This window comes from Stegostoma tigrinum, chromosome 5, assembly GCF_030684315.1.
Source record: "Stegostoma tigrinum isolate sSteTig4 chromosome 5, sSteTig4.hap1, whole genome shotgun sequence".
Classification (NCBI taxonomy): Eukaryota; Metazoa; Chordata; class Chondrichthyes; order Orectolobiformes; family Stegostomatidae; genus Stegostoma; species Stegostoma tigrinum.
Genome location: NC_081358.1, coordinates 121,729,432 through 121,748,643, shown reverse-complemented (window position 1 = coordinate 121,748,643; position 19,212 = coordinate 121,729,432). Strand labels below are relative to the sequence as shown.

The following is a 19,212-nucleotide window of genomic DNA, read 5'->3' as shown; positions in this document are numbered from 1 at the left end:
TAGTGTTTGAATCACTTCTCTGACCATGGAATGTGGAAGTATCTTCAGCAAAAAAAAATTGCATTTGATGGTCAGGATAAGGCGCTATTTTCCTGATTCGAAGATTCTGTCCTTGTTTTCCTGCCAACTCCATAAATCCCTTGTGGCTAAATTTGATTACTGCACATCTGCCATCAGAATCTATGTCAGTCCAAGGCTGTCACCATTCTTGTCTGTGCTGTCTTCATGCATTGCACAACTTAAACTGCTTGCATGTTTCAGATTTAAAGAAAGCTGCTGGTGGGTGCTTGTCACAAAGTACTGATCATCGAAGAAATCATTGCTTGATGTGTCATATTGTATGCATATGTGTACAGTTCACTTTACACTCAATGCCATGCTGTGTATGCATTCTGGAAACAGTAGACCTTTGGACAAGATGTGAGAGCTATTTTTCATTTCAAATGTGCTAAATGCAATAGGTTTTCCATTCATTTATAAGGTTAGGATTTGCTGTGACTCAAGTGCATTCCGTGGCTATTATCCGAGATCATTAAAGTTTTTTACTTTACAGCTGGAGCAAAGGAAATCTTTTTGGAGGGAAAAATTAACGAGAGGCCCATGTGAAAGTATAGATGGTCATTAAAACTAAATTGTTTCTTTTGTATCCTGAACAATATTTATCTTTCACCCAATATTAGTGACACATTACCTGGTGATTATCTCATTGATGTTTGTGGAACTTAGCTATACACAATAGACACCCTCATTTCCTACCGAACAGCAGTAACTGCAGTCTTCAATTGGATGTAATGGACTTTGGGATGTCTTGAAGCCATGAAAGGCATGGCATAATTTCAAGTTATTTCTTCTCCTGTAGGGATTCAGAATGTCAGCACTGAGTTGATCTGCACTGATTGATTTACACTTCATTGTAAAGGTTCTGGCTGAGGAGTAGTGAAACAACTCTGCTCTGTTTTTATACTAGCTGCAAAATATTGGCTGAGACCTGAGTTCTGCATGATAGAGTTGCAAGCTTCATGAAAGCTATCAACTTGAGTATCCAGGTATGGTATCTGTTTCAATTTAGATGGAAGCTGATCAACAATGATACAGGCTTTGAGCCCTCTGAACAGGAGGGCAAGATGAAAAATCATCACTTCATAACTTGCTAAGATAAAATATAACAAGTGCCTTCTTCAGAACAGGAATCCTATGCCTCCCTGACAGATTCAGAGACTGACAGCTTGTGGGATTGGCAGTGGGGGTGGTGAGGTAGTTTAGGAAGCAACTGTTTCTGTCACTTTTCAAACTAGAATGATTGCTCATTGTCAATGGATATGGATGCCCGACCAAATTATATTGATGAATTGTTAACTTAGACGAACGATCATTTTTGTGCTGATGCTGTTTGAATATCTGCATTAAATGCAGATTTCAGAATTTGACAAACAGCTACAATTTGCTACCATTGATTTCTAACTGGTAATTTGGCATTTGGCCTGTGTATATTTCTCCAAAATGACAGTAAATGGAAGGTGGAATTTTGAAGAGTTTTTTTTTAATGTTGCCTAAAGTACCAAGATCTCTCTTGCTTTGCCGCGTTTCTTTTTGTGTGCATACAAGGATCCAGATTATTTCTGTTGGTAGGTTATAATTATGCTATTATATCTGCTCAAATGTTACAGCACTTCCAGGCAAGGAACAGATAAATAGTAACACTCAGATATCCAAAAATTTGTGCCCATGTCACATGGCTGTCTTATTAGTTATGTGAAAACAGTTTGTTCTGGTCTGGCACAAAAACAGAAGTTGCTGGAAAAGCTCAATATGTCTGGTAGCATCTGTGAAGACAAAGTCAGAGTTAACAGTTCAGATCTGAAACTTTAATTCTGAATTTTTTCTTCACAGATGCCGCCAGACCTGAGAGTTTCCAGCAACTTCTGCTTTTGTTCCTGATTTACAGCATCCACAGTTCTTTTGGTTTTTATCTTGTGGTGTGGCGTGCCATTGCAATGAGTTGAATAGCATGAAACAGCTGTATTTGTGATGTAGTTACATGCAAAACCACAGAGTGGGCGGCATGGTTGCTCAGTGGTTAGTACCGATACTTCACAGCGCCAGGGCCTCTGGTTCGATTCTACCCTCGGGCAACTGTCTGTTTGCATGTTATCCCGTGTCTGCATGGATTTTCTCTGGGTATTCTAGTTTTCTCCCACAGTTGAAGATATGCAGGCGAGGTGGGTTGGCCATGGAAAATTCCCCGTAGTGTTGAGGGATGTGTAGATTAGGTGGGTTATAGGCGGATAGATCTTGGTGGGATGTTCTGAGGGTCGGTGTGGACTTGTTGGGCTGAAGGGCCTGTTTCCACACTGTAGGGATTCTATGATTACGTCAAGAACATTATATCTAGTCCATTCGGATCTAAGTACTTCTAAAACAGTGTGATAATTCTAAGTTTTTGCTGATCAATTTCCTTAGCACTAGGAAATCAACTATTGCAAGTGTGGAGTCCCAGTGTTTCAACTTGCCTGCTACTTCAACACACCACCGTATTCTCTGTTAAGATCTCTGTCTCAGGCCTGCTACAGTGATCCAGCGAGGGTAAATGTAAGTTGGAAGAAGTGTCTCATCTTTGATTTGGGAACCTTGTTGCCTTCAGGACTCAGTATCGAATTCAATAATTTTAGAGCCTGAACACATCCTTTTGTATCTTTTACTTCCATGCTCCGGGAACTGGTGTGACATGGGCTGCTTTCAGTACAGCCAATCTGATTTCTCCCAATTATCACCTGTCTAGCTTTTCTTTCCTAGCTTATTATCAACAATCCTTCTTCTGCCTAACTTTTTCCCCTCCATTCTCCACCCTATCTGCTTACTCCTCCCCCACCAACCCCTGTCATCAGCATAAATACCACTTGTTCCTAGATGCCATCAGTTCCAAAGAAGGGTCACAGGACTGGAAGCATTCTTTCTACAGATGCTGACTGACCTGCTGAGTTTCTCCAGCAATTTCTGCTTTTTCTTCAGGTTTTGATTGTTGTTAGAGATTTTTAAAAAATTAATTAATGCAAGTTGTTTTTCTCTAAATTTAGTCATTGTTTCCCTTTTTTTGTGCACTTGTGTGATTTGGCATTGCTGGCTTGGTGGCATTTATTGCCCAACCTTAGTTTCTTCCGAGAAGTAATGGTGAGCTGCCTTCTTGAACCTTTCCAGTTTATGTAGGTAGACCCAATCAGGAGAGAATTCAAGGATTTTGACCCAGTGACATGCAACTGAACAATGATGTATTTCCAGGTCAGGATGGTGAGTGGCTCCAGGAACTTGCAGGTTGTGGTGTTCCCATGTAACTGCTGCCTTTGTCCTTGTAGATGGAATTGTCCGTGGATTTGGAAGGAGCTGTCTCAGGATCTTCTCCAAGAGTCTTCAGTGCATCATTTAGATGGTACAGGCTGCTGTGTCGGTGGTGGAATGAGTGGTGCCAGTCAAGTGGGCTTCAGTAGGCAACTTGTAGTGGATCAAAGTAATCTAGGAGGCTGGAGTTGTTGTGTGTCATTACTAAACTCCTGAAGCACTTCATAAAAATGAATGTCAGAGATACCAGGTGGTAGTCATTAAGGCACGTTGCCTGGTTTTTATTTGTCACTGAGAAGACAGTGGCCTTCTTGAAGCAGGTGGGAACCTCGCAGCATAGTAAGGAGAGCCTCATGATGTCTGCAAATACTCCTGCCAGCTGGGCTGAGCAGGATCTGAGTGCACAGCTGGGGAATCCGTCCAGGTCAGTTGCGTTCAGTGAGTTCATCCTTAAGAAGGCCGATCTGACATCTACAGCAGTGACTGTGGCCACAGGTGCACCTGAGGCTGTGGGTTAGATGACATCATTTCACTGACCTTCTTTTAAAAACAGGCATAGAATGCATTGAGATAACAAAATGTGGAGCTGGATGAACACAGCAGGCCAAGCAGCATCTTAAGAGCACAAAAGCTGATGTTTTGGGCCTTGAGGGTCTCAGATTATCTCAGATTCTCCAGCATCTGCAGTTCCCATTATCTCTGATAGAATGCATTGAGCTCAGCAGGGAGGAATGTATTGTTGTCAGCGATTTTACTCAACTTTGCTTTGTAGCCCTTCATATCGCATAAATCTTGCCAGAGTTAAAGATAACAAAGTGTGGGGCTGGATGAATACAGCAGGCCAAGCAGCATCTTAGGAGCGCAAAAGCTGACGTTTTGGGCCTAGACCCTTCATCAGAAAGGTCTAGGCTCGAAACGTCAGCTTTTGCGCTCCAAAGATGCTGCTTGGCCTGCTGTGTTCATGCAGCCCCACACTTTGTTATCTTGGATTCTCCAGTATCTGCAGTTGCCATTCTCTCTTGCCAGAGTTAATGTGTGTTCGTGAGTTTAGTCTGATGTTGTCTCGTACCTGGATTTCCTCTATGAGTTTGGGTCACCTGACTTGAACTCGTTCGACCTGCCTTTAGTAGGGACTGAAGTCCTGTAAAGATAGTCCTGGACCACAGCTCTGTGATATTCTCATCCATGTCAGAAGACGGTGCGTTATAGCCCCACTGTTGGATCTGAACACATACCTTTATTATTGCTGGCCCACTGTCTTGGAATTCCTGCCCTCTTGTCACTGTAGCATTAACTAACCATGCAGGCTGTAAAATACAGCTGGGCTGAGCAGCAATTGCTAGACTTGCCAGTGATGCTTATCTTTTGAATGAATAGAAAAAGTCATGGCTTACATTCCGGTGCAGCATTGCAGGAATTATCTTTTGGATGAAATGCTAAATCAAGGTTCCCTCTGGCCTCTCAGATGCAAGATTCTCATACCACTGTTTACATTAGAGCATGTATTATCACTGGTGTTCTGGCCAATATTTATCACAAAGAAACTGTTTCTTTGACTGTTTATTCCAGTTTAGGAAGAACTTGCTCTGTGCAAATTGGTTGCTATGTTTCTGTTTACAACAGTGAGTGTTCTTCAAAGCAGTTAATGGACTGTGAAGCACATTAAAACATCCTGACTGTGAGGAAGTTGCTGTGTATATTGAAGATCCCCTTTTCTTTTTATTCCCTGACAGATGTTATTTGATTAATACAGCCAATTTTTTTCATCAAGTTTTGATTTAGTTGTAGTGACTGCAGTACAGAAGGATGCCACTCAGTACGTTGAGTCTATTCTCATGCTCTGTTTTTTATTTGTTCATGGGATGTGGCCATCACTGGCTGTGTCAGCATTTGATGCCAATCCCTTAGTTCTTGAAATATTGCAGTCGGTGTTCTTTAAGTACCCCCAAAATGCCATGAGGAAGGGAGTTGCAGGATATTTACCCAATGACACTAAGAAAAAGTAATATATTTCCAAGTCAGGAACATGAGTGGCTTGGAATGGAACTTTGCAGGTGGTGCTGTTCCGACCTTATCTCTCCTCCTTGTCCTTCTAGGTATCGGTACCATTTGCCTTACCAACTCTCCATATCCCTGCAATTTTAATTTTCAAGTGTCTGTCACATTTCTTTTCATAATCATTCATCATGTGATGAGTTGTTTCGGGCACTCCAGATGTGGTATTGCCAGTATTGTAATTCACAATTTGTTATGTGAGTATCGTGCTGTAGTGATATGGCATGCATTCTGGCACTGTCAAACAGTTAGTTGTCAGTTTCCATACATGGGTTATCAAATCAGCACCAACATCTGAAATGCGTGACAAAATGCATTAAATTTAATCAGTTCTCATGGTCATTATATATTATACTTTTTGCTTGAAGTATCACCTAAAGTTTTTCTCTTGGGACCTTATGATGCACAAGAACCAGTCCACGTTGCGATGATCAAACAGAATAGGTTAAGAAATAAAAGCAAAATTACTGTAGCTACTGCAGATCTGAAATTTCAAACATCAAGAGCTGGAATAATCTCAGCGATTTAGAAAGCATCTATGGAGAGAGAAATAGAATTAACATTTAATGTCTAATGACCCTTCCTTGGAAGTTGAAGGCTAAGCAATCTAAGCACATCCAGATTGTCACACTAAACTTAGTGCCAGAAGAGCTCCATGGTATTCTAGTTATGATATTACCAGTGGTGTAATTCACAGTTTGCTATGTGAGTATTGTAATTTGATGTTTAGTTGATGCTGAGATGACTTCAGTACAGTTGGTACTGAGGGATCTTTTCATACTCCAAGGTGCTGATAATGGATGCATTGAACAATTGTCAAATAACGCTTAGATATTCCGCATTATAATCAAGAGCAGATTAGACCTATCTCTTGGAAGAGGTATCTTTCAGTCCCGTAACATGGAAATTAAAATTTGCTACAGTTTGATCTGTTATGCTGAAAAAAATTGCCAATCAGGATTATCAGTGCAGCTTTATACTGGCTTCAAGGTTTGTCATTACAAATCACATGCCCTTGTTAAGCCTTCCAAAGTATGGTTGTAAAAATATCTTATAATGAGCCTAATGTGCGCTTTGCTGCACCTGAAAGGGTGGTCCACTTAAATGAATAGGATTTACAGCTGCAATGTTTGCTTGCTTTTCCTTCTAACTTGTTAACATGCTTCTTCTAGTTAAGAACATTTGAAAGCAACCCCACGAATCGGTCATCAGAACCATGGAGAACTGATTTGACTCCTTGTGTAAGATGGTCATTACTGACCAGATGAAATTACTGTGAATAGACAAAACTCAAAGTGCCACTCTGAAATATTCTCATCCACATGTAGACAAATGAAAATGTGGCTTCCGAGAGTGAGGCAGGTTGAATACCAGTTACATGGTATGTAACAAACAAACATTTTTAGCCCTGCAAACTGTTCAGGTGTATGCATAATTTTCAGTCTACTAAGTGGCCACCTTTAAGTTAGATTCAAATCACACTGACTGGCACGATGGAACAGATTCCAGGGTTTAAACAGGAGCAGGAGAAGACATTTAATACTGCCTGGAGGCTTGTAACTTCGGCATTTTCACATGTTCACTCGGTACCTGATTTTTGCAGAACCTAACCAATTTTGTGCAGAGAATTCTTAAAATTAATTAAATTAAGTAAAGCATCTCATTGATTTGCAAAGGCTTCTTCATTATTTCAAGAGGACCAATCCTTTCAAATAGGTGAGCAGCACCTTTATAAGATTTTTTGCAAAAGGCAATATGAAAAAGGTGAATGGAAGTACATAACTACAGTGGCATAAATGGACATATTCATCTGTATCTTCTACAATTCGTGCTCATTTAAGCAGTTACTAAGTTTAAAAAAAAGTTATGCATTCCCTTACAGAACATATTTCAGCATGTTGTCACCCACCAGCCAGGACTTCAATTAAAGAGATTCCTCATCTTGGTTCCAAGTTGAAGCAATCACTCAATTTCAATGCTTTATAAACTCATATGTTCATCGTTAAGGTCTACAGCCACATGTGCACACCAGTTCTCTTGGAGGATGGCCCGTCTCATCTTTATTACCTCTATATGGGAATCAGTGAACTGTTAACTCTTAGTTAAAGATTCTGCTTGCGGAAAGTTTTCAGTGATAGAGTTACCATGAGTTCAGTTCCTAAGGTCTTTCCGTTGGGAGTTTTCCGATTTCCTTATTAGAGCAATGGGAAGAAATTATACTCGCTGTAGATACAAAAATCTTTCTGCACAACCGAACATTTTGGCATTGTATCTTTAATAGTAACTGGAGGAGAAAAAAAGCACTTGGCGGGTATGATATTTCACTCTTGCATTTTGCAGATGATGGCATTTACCACGCACTGGGAATGCATAATGGAGTTCGTTTTTCCAGCTATGATATGGTTGAACAATTTTAAATAGGTTTCTTCCCAGTAGGCTGTTATGCAGGTGCTGACTGTGTCAATTGTTGACACAACTCAAGTCTTTCTGCTTAATAGAGAGTGCAGTGTAGAACACCAGTATGCTGGCCTTTACAAATTAGATCCAGAAATAAAAATAACAGGAGGTTAAATGTTAGCTTACTGTTTTTTTTTGCAATTTGGGGAGGGGCTTGTGGGAGAAGAACTAATGGGAGTAAAATTCATTTCAAAACCTCATCAAAGCACAGTTAAGTAATAAATATAGCTATTTGGTATTGAATTATTTAAGTATTTGTGCTTGAGTCACAAACATTGTTAACACAAGGGTTCAATAGGGTCCACTGGACATTTTTAAAGCAATTTGAGAGTTGCTTATTTTATAGTTGAGCGTGATAATATTTTGTATGCAGTGAAACTCCCTGAAAGAAATAAGTGCTCACAAAGTTCAGTGAACCCGCTGTAAAAATCAACATAACTAAATTTTGGTCCCAATAAAAAAAATTGGAAGCAAAATGGAAACTAAACCAAAAGTAATTTACTAAATTTGGACTTTTAAAAATTATAGCATTTTTGAACTTGCACATTTTAGTTTTACATTTTTTCATTATAATTCTGTTGGTTCCTGTCTTTTTTTTCTTGGTTTTAGTTAAATATTTTACAGGTGTCGTTCTTGAAAACGAATATATGAACATATGAAACTGGTACAGGAGTAGGCCATATATGGCTGCTGTTCAAGCCTGCTCTATTATTCACTAAGATAATAGATGACGTTTGACTTCAACTTCATATTACAACCCCCTTTATTCCCTTAAAATCTAAACATTCATCCAACTAGGCTTTGAGTTACTCAATGACTGAGTATTCTTGGGTCCCTCAAGTAAAGAACTCCCAAGATTCCTAAAAATTTAGTGAAGGAAGTTTTCTTCACCTCTTAAGTGGCTGACCCCTTATTCAGACATGCTCCTTCATTCTACTCTCCTGTCAAGATAAACCACTTCTTTACAGTTTACCCTGTCAAACCATCTCAGAATTTTATATTTCAGTGTGACTGTCTATTTTTTTGATGTCATGTCAGTATTGGCCCATTCTACGCAATTTCTTTTCAAAGGCCAACCGTTTCAACCCAGTGAACTTCTTTTGTTTCCCTTCTAAGGTAAATCCATTCTCTTTTAGATACGGAAGCCAAAATTTTATATGCATTCTGGTGTTTTCTCACAAAAGCCCTGTAAACTTTCAGCAGCAATTTTTTGCTGTCGAATTCATGTTCACTTGCAGTGAACACCATTTACCTAAAACACTAAATGCTCATTGTATTAAATCACATTGTGATTCGTGTAGAAACACATCCAAATCCAATACACTTGTTAAAAGCAATGCAATGATGTAAAAAAAACCAACATTTCTTGTTTCATTTCTTAGGAAAACAAGCAAGGTGCATGAGAAAACATTGATGTACAGCATAAAGGAAAATCCAAAGGAGTCTATTGTTATTCTCTTGCTCTTTATATGTTTAATGAGAAGAGTAGGATCCATTTAGGACCATAGATAACAAAATGTGAAGCTGGATGAACACAGCAGACCAAGCAGCATCTTAGGAGCACAAAAGCTGACGTTTCGGGCCTAGACCCTTCATGGTCTAGGCCCCGAAACGTCAGCTTTTGTGCTCCTAAGATGCTGCTTTGCCTGCTGTGTTCGTCCAGCTTCACACTTTGTTATCTCGGATTCTCCAGCATCTGCAGTTCCCTTTATCTCTCCATTCAGGACCATAGTGGAAATTTGTCTGTGGACCCAGAAGATGTGGGCCCAGTCCTCAATAAATACCTTGCATCAGTTCTCATAATGAAAAAAGAAGATACAGGAATAGACATCAGGAGGGAGAACTGTGAAATAGTCGAAGAAATTAACTGAGAGAGAGGAGGCAACAACAGGTTTAGCAGCCTTGAAAAGGGATAAATCTACTGGCCTGGGAGAGATGCATTCCAGGCTGTGCAGGAGGCAAGGGAGGAGATACAGGGACCTTGGTAATTTTCACATCCCCTCTGGCCAGAAGTGAGGTGCCAGGGGATTGAGGGACTGCAAACTTGTCCCAGTATTAAAAAGGGCAGGAAGGGATAAATAGTGAAATTTCAGGTCATTCAGTCTAATCTCAGTTGTGTGGAATTAATTTGAAATAAACCTGAGCGAGAGAATATATCTGCACTTGGACAGACATGGATTCACCAAGGATTGTTGAGGGATAGATGTGTTTTACAGATTCGATCAAAATTTTTAGAGAGGTAACCAGAAGTGTCGTTGAGGATAATGTATTTGATGTGGTCTATGTGGACTTTAGCACAGCTTTTGATAAGGAGGTCAAGCAAGTAAGAACCCATGGATCCAAGGCAGAGTGGTACGTTGGATCCAAAATTGGATTAGAGGCAGAAAAAAAAGGGTGATATTGGATGGATGTTTACAGTGAAGTTCCACAGTGCTTAGTGTTGGGGTCTTTGCTATTTGTGTTGTGCATTTATGATTTGGACTTCATTTAGGGTGAACGATTGAGAAGTTTGCAAATGACACAAACATTTGTACAGTTATGAATAGTGAGTAGCCACAGTTACAGGAAAATAACACTACACTGGTCAGCTGGGTAAATAGAATTCAACCCCGAAAAGTGAGAAATAATGCACTTGGGGAAGGCTAACAGGCAAGAATTTACACAATGAGTGATAGAAAATCACTCTGAAGGAAGTCTGTCAGATTCTGAATAGTGCTGAACATCAGAAGGACCTTCGTTGCATATAACAGATCCTTGTAGGCAGCAGGGTAGGTAGGTGAGGTGGCTAATAAGGTGTACGGATACTTGCATATTAGTTAAGACATAGAATACAAGAGCAAGGAGCTTGTAAGACACAGGTTCTGCCACAAGTGGAATACTGCATGCAGTTCTAAACACCACAATCTAACATAGATGGGATTGCATGAGAGATGGTGCAGAGGAGATGTACCAATTTGCTGACTGGTTTTTTGCGAAGGTGACCAAGCATGTGGATGACGGTAGGGCAATTGAAGTAAAGCCTTTGATAAGGTTCCACATGGTAGGCTATTGGAGAAAATGCAGAGGCATGGGATTGAAGGAGATTTAGTACTTTGTCTTCTTCCAGAAGGCCAGTTTCTAATACAACGAGTGGTAGTTGATGTAAAATATTCAGCCTGGAGTCCGGTTACTAGTGGTGTGCCACAAGGATCTGTTTTGGGACCATTGCTGTTTGTCATTTTTATAAATGACTTGGACGCAGGCATAGGTGGATGGGTTAGTAAGTTTGCAGATGACATTAAAGTCGGTGGAGTGGTGGACGGTGTGGAAGAATGTTGCAGGTTGCAGGGAGACTTGGATAAACTGCAAAATTGGGCTGAAAGGTGGCAAATGGAGTTCAGTGCAGATAAATGTGAGGTGATTCACTTTGGGAGGAATAATAGGAAGGCAGAATACTGGGTCAATGGAAAGATTCTTGGTAGTGTGGATGTGCAGAGGGATCTTGGTGTCCATGTACATAGATCCCTGAAAGTTGCCACCCATGTTGATAGTGCTGTTGAGAAGGCTTACGGTGTGTTAGGTTTTATTGGTAGAGGGATTGTGTTCTGGAGCCGTGCTGTCATGCTGCAACTGTACAAAACGCTAGTGCTGCCTCACTTGGAATATTGCATGCAGTTCTGGTCGCCCCATTACAGGAAGGATGTGGAAGCATTGGAAAAGGTACAGAAGAGATTTACCAGGATGTTGCCTAGTCTGGAGCGAAGGTCTTATGAGGAAAGGCTGAGGGACTTGGGTTTGTTCTCATTGGAGAGAAGAAGGCTAAGAGGGGATTAAATAGAGACATATGAGATGATCAGAGGATTAGATAGGGTGGACAGAGAGAACCATTTTCCTACGATGATGGCATCAGCTTGTACGAAGGAGCATAGCTGCAAACTGAGGTGTGATAGATTTAAGACAGATGTCAGAGGCAGGTTCTTTACTCAGAGTGTGGTAAGGTTGTGGAATGCCCTGCTTGCCAATGTGGTTATCTTAGCCACATTAGGGGCATTTGGACAGTCCTTGGATAAGCATATGGATGATGATGGGATAGTGTAAGGGGATGGGCTTAGATTAGTTCACAGGTCGGCGCAACATTGAGGGCTGAAGGGCCTGTTTTGTGCTGCATTGTTCTGTGTTCTATGTTCTAAGTTCCTAGCACCTGCAATGCTATGGGCCAAGAGCTGCAAAATGGGATTAGTGTATTCAGATCTTTGTTATCTGACATAGAAACAAATGACCTGCTTGTGAGATGTAACTTTCTGTGTTTATAATTAGGTCGCTGCTCGTGTGAGTTTCAACCTGCAGTGAACTGTTTTACAATTCCTCTCATATGTTTAGTTCAGTTGAAGTGGTGGGGAGGTCTAACTGTAAAAAAACTTGCTGACTAGAAGGAGTGTTACGCATTGACTATACTTCAGGTTAGAAAGCAAAGTTAGAATACCCAGCAGATGTTTGAATTTGAGGAAGTTTCCATTATAGATTTATTTCTCTTCGAGTTTTGCCATGCAGATTTAAGTGACACAAATAAAATAATCTTTTGTTATCCTGTTGTAGGTTACGTACAGAGCTTAATTAGGCGTGTTGTTAACAATGTGAACATTGTAGTCAACAATCTCATCTTGAAGTATGTGGAGGATGACATTGTTCTCTCAGTCAACATTACATCTGCAGAATGCTACACAGTGGATGAGTTTTGGGATCGAGCTTTCATGGATATTCTAGGTGAGTGAAATAGATCCTTTTATCATTTCTACTTTTAGAAATATGGGAATGCAAAATGTGAATTTAAAAAAAGACTTAGTAAAGCAGGATAGTTGAAAAAAATTAAATGGGGTTTGGTCAGTTGCACATAATTGTTCAGAATTCTTTCTGTCGCATCAACTGCAGTATTTATGTAGCCTTCGTAACGTGCAAGTTTTGATAAGATTTTTAGTTTTAAACTGTCTTTAATTTAAGGTAAGGTGGCATGCATTAGAAAGGTAGTGGTTTGTAAGAAGTTATTTAATTCTGTCTGGCAACAGACCACGTGATTTGCTTTCCAAATGGACAAGAGGGCCTAAGTCAAAAGACTTGTTAATCAAGGGCAAAGTTTTCACACCATAAGCAAAGGCAAGAGCAACTGGGAAAATTTTCATTTTAGAAAGAGAATTATAGAGAGCGAATTCCTCGAGAGTGGCAAGGGCAGTTAAAGTGTAGTGAACACAGAGGGAAATATGCCCTTTCTCTTGATGATCAGGCAGAAAGTAGAAGGCAGATGATCTCTAGTTAAAGAGATGTCCATAGCATAAGAATGTAAGAAATAGTAGCAGGAATAAGCTATGTAGTCCATTTAAAGGTATTTGCCATTTAACCGGATAAGGCTGATCTAATTGCACCCTTATTCCACTTTCTTGTCTGCTGCCTGCACACCCCAGTGTCCTCCATTTTCATGTCAATCAATGTTTAATTCAGTCTTGAATATATTTGGTGAAGCAGCTTCCGTTGCTTACCAAGGAAGTGAATGATAAAGAGTAATGTTTCCCAGACAAGACATTTTCCTCATTTCTGCCTTAAATGCAAGTCCCCTGTATTTGAACTGTTACCCTTAATTCTACATTTGCTCACGCCAAGCTCCCTCAGAATCTTATCCTCTCATTTTATAAACTCCAAAGGTTGTAGCACCAAACATCTCCACCTTTCATTGTATGACGACCCCTTTCATCCCAGAAATCAACTGGAGCAAGCCTACTGCATTCATTAGCTTTGAGAGGACTGTGTTTTGACATTCACTCAATGTTGTGACTTGGCTAAACATGGAGATGTGAAATAGTTGAATATGAGATGGGAGTAATGTTGGTTTGCTTACTGTAAATTGTGCAGCTCTGCAGAGAGTAAGGAGTAAAGCATAAATGTTATATGGGGTTTTGATTGTGCCAACTATTAAGACGGATAGTTTAGAGTATCAGTTTTCTGCTCAGTAATGCTTCATCGCTGTTGGTTATAGTTGGACGGCTGCAGTAAAAGTATTAAAACTTGCAATCTTTTTGTGTGATCCTTTCACTTAGTCACAGGGAATTTACATCTATTCATTCAAAGTTATTAGCCACATCAGGGATTGTTTGGAAAAAAACACTTTGCAATGTTATTTTCAGGAGTGTTCTTAGACTTAATTCGTCACCAAGATGATATGAAAAGAGGTGACCCAGAATTTGGTCAAAGGATTAGGTTTCAAGGAATATCTCAAAGAAGGAGGAAGAGACCAAGAAGCTAGATGGCTTAAGGAGGGATTTCCAGGGTTTAGGCATCGAAACATTTCAAGACAATTTATAAATGGCAAAACAGTTAAAATGGGAAGATACCAGAGGACACAAGATTAGATAAATACAGAGATCTTGAAGAGTTGGGAGATGTGGAAGGTTTTGGTAGCCAGGATGAGTATTTCAAAATCGTGTAATTTCCAAACCAGACCATGTAATTTGGTAAGCACAGGTATTGTGGGTGAACAACACATGACGTGTATTAAAATATAGAAACGGAGCTTTGGATGAGATCAATTTCATATAGAATGGGATGTTTGCCATTTATAAGTAATAAACCCAGGTGCAGCAGAATGTGGTCATGTTAGTTTTCGTGATGGTATCTGTATGTGGAAAAATTTCAATTTGGGATTCAGATACAATACCAAAGGTTGGAATCAGTAACCCGCCTGCCCTGGCCGACACATTGCCCCCGCCTGCTCCTGCCCCACGATCTCATCTCCACCTATCTGGACTCCATTTTCTCCCCCTTGGTCCAGGAACTCCCCACATACGTCTGTGACACCACCCACATCCTCCACCTCCTCCAGAACTTCCAATTCCCTGGCCCCCAACACCTCATTTTCACCATGGACGCCCAGTCCCTATACACCTGCATTCCCCATGCAGATGACCGAAAGGCCCTCTGCTTCTTCCTGTCCTGCAGGCCGACCAGTCCCCTCCACCGACACCCTCATCCGCCTAGCCGAACTCGCCCTCACCCTCAACAACTTCTTTTTTGATTCCTCCCACTTCCTACAGATAAAGGGGGTGGTCATGGGTACCTACATGGGCCCAAGCTATGCCTGCCCCTTTGTAGGTTACCTGGAACAATCCCTCTTCCGTACCTACACTGGCCCTAAGCCCCACCTCTTCCTCCGTTACATTGATGACTGTATCGGTGCTGCCTCGTGCTCCCAAGAGGAGCTCGAACAGTTCATCCACTTCACCAACATCTTCCACCCCAACTTCAAGTTCACCTGGACCATCTCCAACACATCCCTCACCTTCCTGGACCTCTCTGTCTCCATCTCAGGCAACCACTTGGAAACCAATATTCATTTCAAGCCTACCGACTCACACAGCTACCTAGAATACACCTCCTTCCACCCACCTTCCTGCAAAAATTCCATCTCCTATTCCCAATTCATTCGCCTCTGCCGCATCTGCTCCCAGGATGAGGCATTCTACTCCCGTACATCTCAGATGTCTTTGTTTTTCAAGGACCGCAACTTCCCCCTCGCAGTGGTTGAGAACACCCTCGACCGTGTCTCCTGCATTTCCCACAATTAATCTCTCATACCCCGTCCCTGCACTAACCGCCAAAAGAGAATCCCCCTCATCCTCACATACCACCCCACCAACCCCCGGGATCCAACGCATCATCCTCCAACACTTCCGCCATCTGCAATCCGACCCCACCACCAAAGACATTTTTCCCACCCCACCCTTGTCCGCTTTTCAGAGGGACCACTCTCTCTGTGATTCCCTTGTCCGCTCCAGACTCTCCTTCAACCCCACCACACCCAGCACTTCCCCCTGCAACCGCAGGAAGTGTTACACTTGCCCCCACACCTCCTCCCTCACCCCAATCCCAGGCCCCAAGGATACTTTTCATATCAAGCAGATGTTCACCTGCACATCTGCCAATGTGGTACACTGCATCCACTGTACCTGTTGTGGCCTCGTCTACATTGGGGAAACCAAGCGGAGGCTTGGGGGCCGCTTTGCAGAACACCTACATTCGGTTTGCAATAAACAACTGCACCTCCCAATCGCGAACTGTTTCAACTCCCTTTCCCATTCCTTAGACAACATGTCCATCCTGGGCTTCCTGCAGTGCCACAACGATGCCACCGGAAGGTTGCAGGAACAGCAACTCATATTCCGCTTGGGAACCCTGCAGCCCAATGACATCAATGTGGATTTCACAAGCTTCTAAATCTCCCCTCCCCCATACTGCATCCCAAAACCAGCCCAGCTCGTCCCCGCCTCCCTAACCTGTTTGTCCTCTCACCTGTCCCTCCTCCCACCTCAAGCCACGCCTCCATTTCCTTTTTACTAACCTCATCCTGCCCCCTTGACCTGTCTGTCCTCCCCCTGGACTGACCTATCCTCTCCCTACCTCCCCATCTACACTCACCTCTACAGGCTCCATCCCTGCCCTATGTCTTGTCTGTCTCCTCTCCCCCTATCTTCTCCTCTATTCATCTTTGATCCACCTCCCCTTCTCTCCCTATTTATTTCAGAACCCTCTCCCCCTCCCCCTTTTCTGATGAAGGGTCTAGGCCCGAAACGTCAGCTTTTGTGATCCTAAGATGCTGTTTGGCCTGCTGTGTTCATCAAGCTCCACACTTTGTTATCCTAGATCAGCTTTAGACAGTTAATAGTGAGCGTGATAGAATCCGTGTTGTGGCCTGGTGCAAAGTTTATGGTATTGACCTTCCCAGTATTTAGTTGGAGGAAATGTTTACTTATATTGGTCTGTCAGGTCAGTTAGTAAGAAATTCGGCAGAGTGGCTATGGACCATGAGCTTTTTTCGTCCAAAGTTGACAAAGTGTGAGATCAAGGTACTTACTAGAAGAATAGAACCACAAGATTCCACGTTTTATGCCGAATAAGAATTTATTATACAAGATTATTTCAGTTATACAATCTGCCATATATGCATATGCAACTTGCATTCTAGCATCCAGAATTTTCCTAAATATATATGGTTAATAAACACATTGTGATCAGACATCAAACAGAGCACATCAAGCCGCAAATATGGTCAAGACAGATCCCACGGATTTCTCAGCAACCTCTTCGATGATAGTGACACTATTGGTCATTAAACTTTACAAGGGATTCTGATTTCTTCTCTTTTGAAGACCTAGTTTCATTACCTTGTCAAAAGCTGTTCCATCACAGACTGGTTCAGTGTCTTGTCATGTTTTAGTATGTGCACCCTTACTTTCTAGGACTGTGTTCCCCTGGGTTCTTGAAACTGTACCCCAGCATTTGCTTGCTGCCACAACTCCTGTTTTTTCATCAACAACTAACATCACCAAGTGAGATAGCAAGAACTGCAAATATTGGAGTCAGAGACAACATAGTGTGGAGGTGGATGTTTTTTTTGCTGCAGAGGCAGAGGAATTGGGAGTAGGGGATCACGTTCCTGTTGGAGGATAGGTGAGAGATGATGTAGTCCAGATAGCTGTGGGAGTCTGTGGACTTGAAAGTGAGAGTCTTTTTCCTAGGATGATGACATCGGTTTGTACGAGGGGGCATAGCTGCAAATTGAGGGGTGATAGATTTAAGACAGATGTCAGAGAGTGCTAAGGACGTGGAATTCCCTGCCTGCCAATGAGTTAACTCGGCCACATTAGGGGCATTTAAACAGTCCTTGGATAAGCTAATGGATGATAATGGGATAGTGTAGGGGGAGGGGCTTAGACTAGTTCACAGGTCGGCGCAACATCGAGGGCCGAAAGGCCTGTTCTGCGCTGTGTTGTTCTATGTTCTATGTTCTATGTCAGTTTTGACGTGGCTATCAGAGATGGATAGGTCCAGGGAGGAGAGGGAATTATCGGAGATGGCCCAGCTCCACACTGTGTTATCTCTAACATCACCAAATATTAGGTTTCGAGAAGTGCCTCAAAGTTTTCACTTCTCTAAGTTCTAATCGATCTCAGCTGCACAAAGCAGATATTCTTTTGTAGCTTCCTTAGCCCATGGTCTCAGCTGTAGAACTATTAACTGCACATGGCATCTTTTGCGCCTGTACAGTTCACAGGTTTTTTGAGTTCTACCTTAAGCACTTAGCTGCACCTCCTTGCTGCCCAGAATTTTGAGTCATAATGGCTTGGTACATTTGCACCTTTTTTGGGATAAGCATCATATCTTTGTTCCTGAGTTTCTGACTGATGGGGAGCCCAAAGACAGCAATCCTATCCTATGGCTGCCCCTGTCAAACTAACTACAACACTTAGACTGTTCTGAATGATCTTTTGAAAACCTTGAAATAAGCTCTGCCTTGGTTCCAAGGCAGTATTTTATGTAACTGATATTTTGTAGCAATGGAATGCCATACCACCTTAAAATTCTTTATTCTTGAATGTATCCATTTAATATTGTGCAAGTCAGCAATCTGTGTGTAAATTTTAACATAGGAGATTTTCATCACTGTCTGATTGCTTTTTGACAGTGGAGAATTGCAAGAGTGATGAGCTAGAGCTTGGTGTGTATTTCAAGCACTCAAACTTAGTCTTGTGTTTTTAAAAGATGTTGCAGATGTGCAGCAAATAGGTGAGATTAGGAAAGGATCAAGGATAGATCATCAGAGAAATTCTACAGATAACACGGTGGCATGGTGGCTCAGTGGTTAACACTGCAGCCTCACAGCGCCAGGGACCCGGGTTCAATTCCAGCCTTGGGCGACTGTCTGTGTGGAGTTTACACATTCTCCCCGTGTCTACGTGGGTTTCCTCTGGGTGCTCCAGTTTCCTCCCACTGCCCGGAGATGTGCAGGTTAGGTGGATTGGCCATGCTAGATTGCCCGTAGTGTTCAGGGTGTGTGAGTTATGGGGGATGGGTCTGGGTGGGATGCTTCAAGGGGCGATGTGGACTTGTTGGGCCGAAGGGCCTGTTTCCACACTGTAGGGAATCTAATCAACAGTTTGAAAAGCCATTGCAGGTGAATCTGGTTAGATTAGAAGTAGTGACTTCACCATTAAGGGGGCCCTCTTGTTACACAGTGGTAGTGTCACTACTATTAGACCAGGAGGCCTGGGTTCAAGTCCCATTAGCTCCAGAGGTGTGTAGTAACATCTCTGAAATGGTTGATTAGATTAGATTCCCTACAGTGTGGAAACAGGCCCTTCAGCCCAACAGGTCCACACCGCACCTTGAAGCATCCCACCCAGACCCATCCACGTATAACCCACACACCCCTCAACACTATGGGCAACTTAGCACGGCCAATCCACCTAGCCTGCACGTCTTTGGACTGTGGGAGGAAACTGGAGCACCCCGAGGAAACCCACGCAGACATGGGGAGAATGTGCAAACTCTGCACAGACAGTTGCC

The 19,212-nt window shown here is 42.1% G+C and overlaps 1 protein-coding gene across 2 annotated transcripts in view; it reads left to right on the top strand.

The window, feature by feature from the left end:
- Positions 1–19,212, top strand: part of LOC125451670 (intermembrane lipid transfer protein VPS13B-like) — a 907,633-nt gene that overhangs the window by 74,726 nt on the left and 813,695 nt on the right. For both annotated transcript variants that reach the window (XM_048529130.2, XM_048529131.1), the window contains exon 5: positions 12,421–12,588. In XM_048529130.2, coding sequence (XP_048385087.1) covers positions 12,421–12,588 — 168 coding nt within the window. The remainder of the gene's footprint in view (positions 1–12,420; positions 12,589–19,212) is intronic.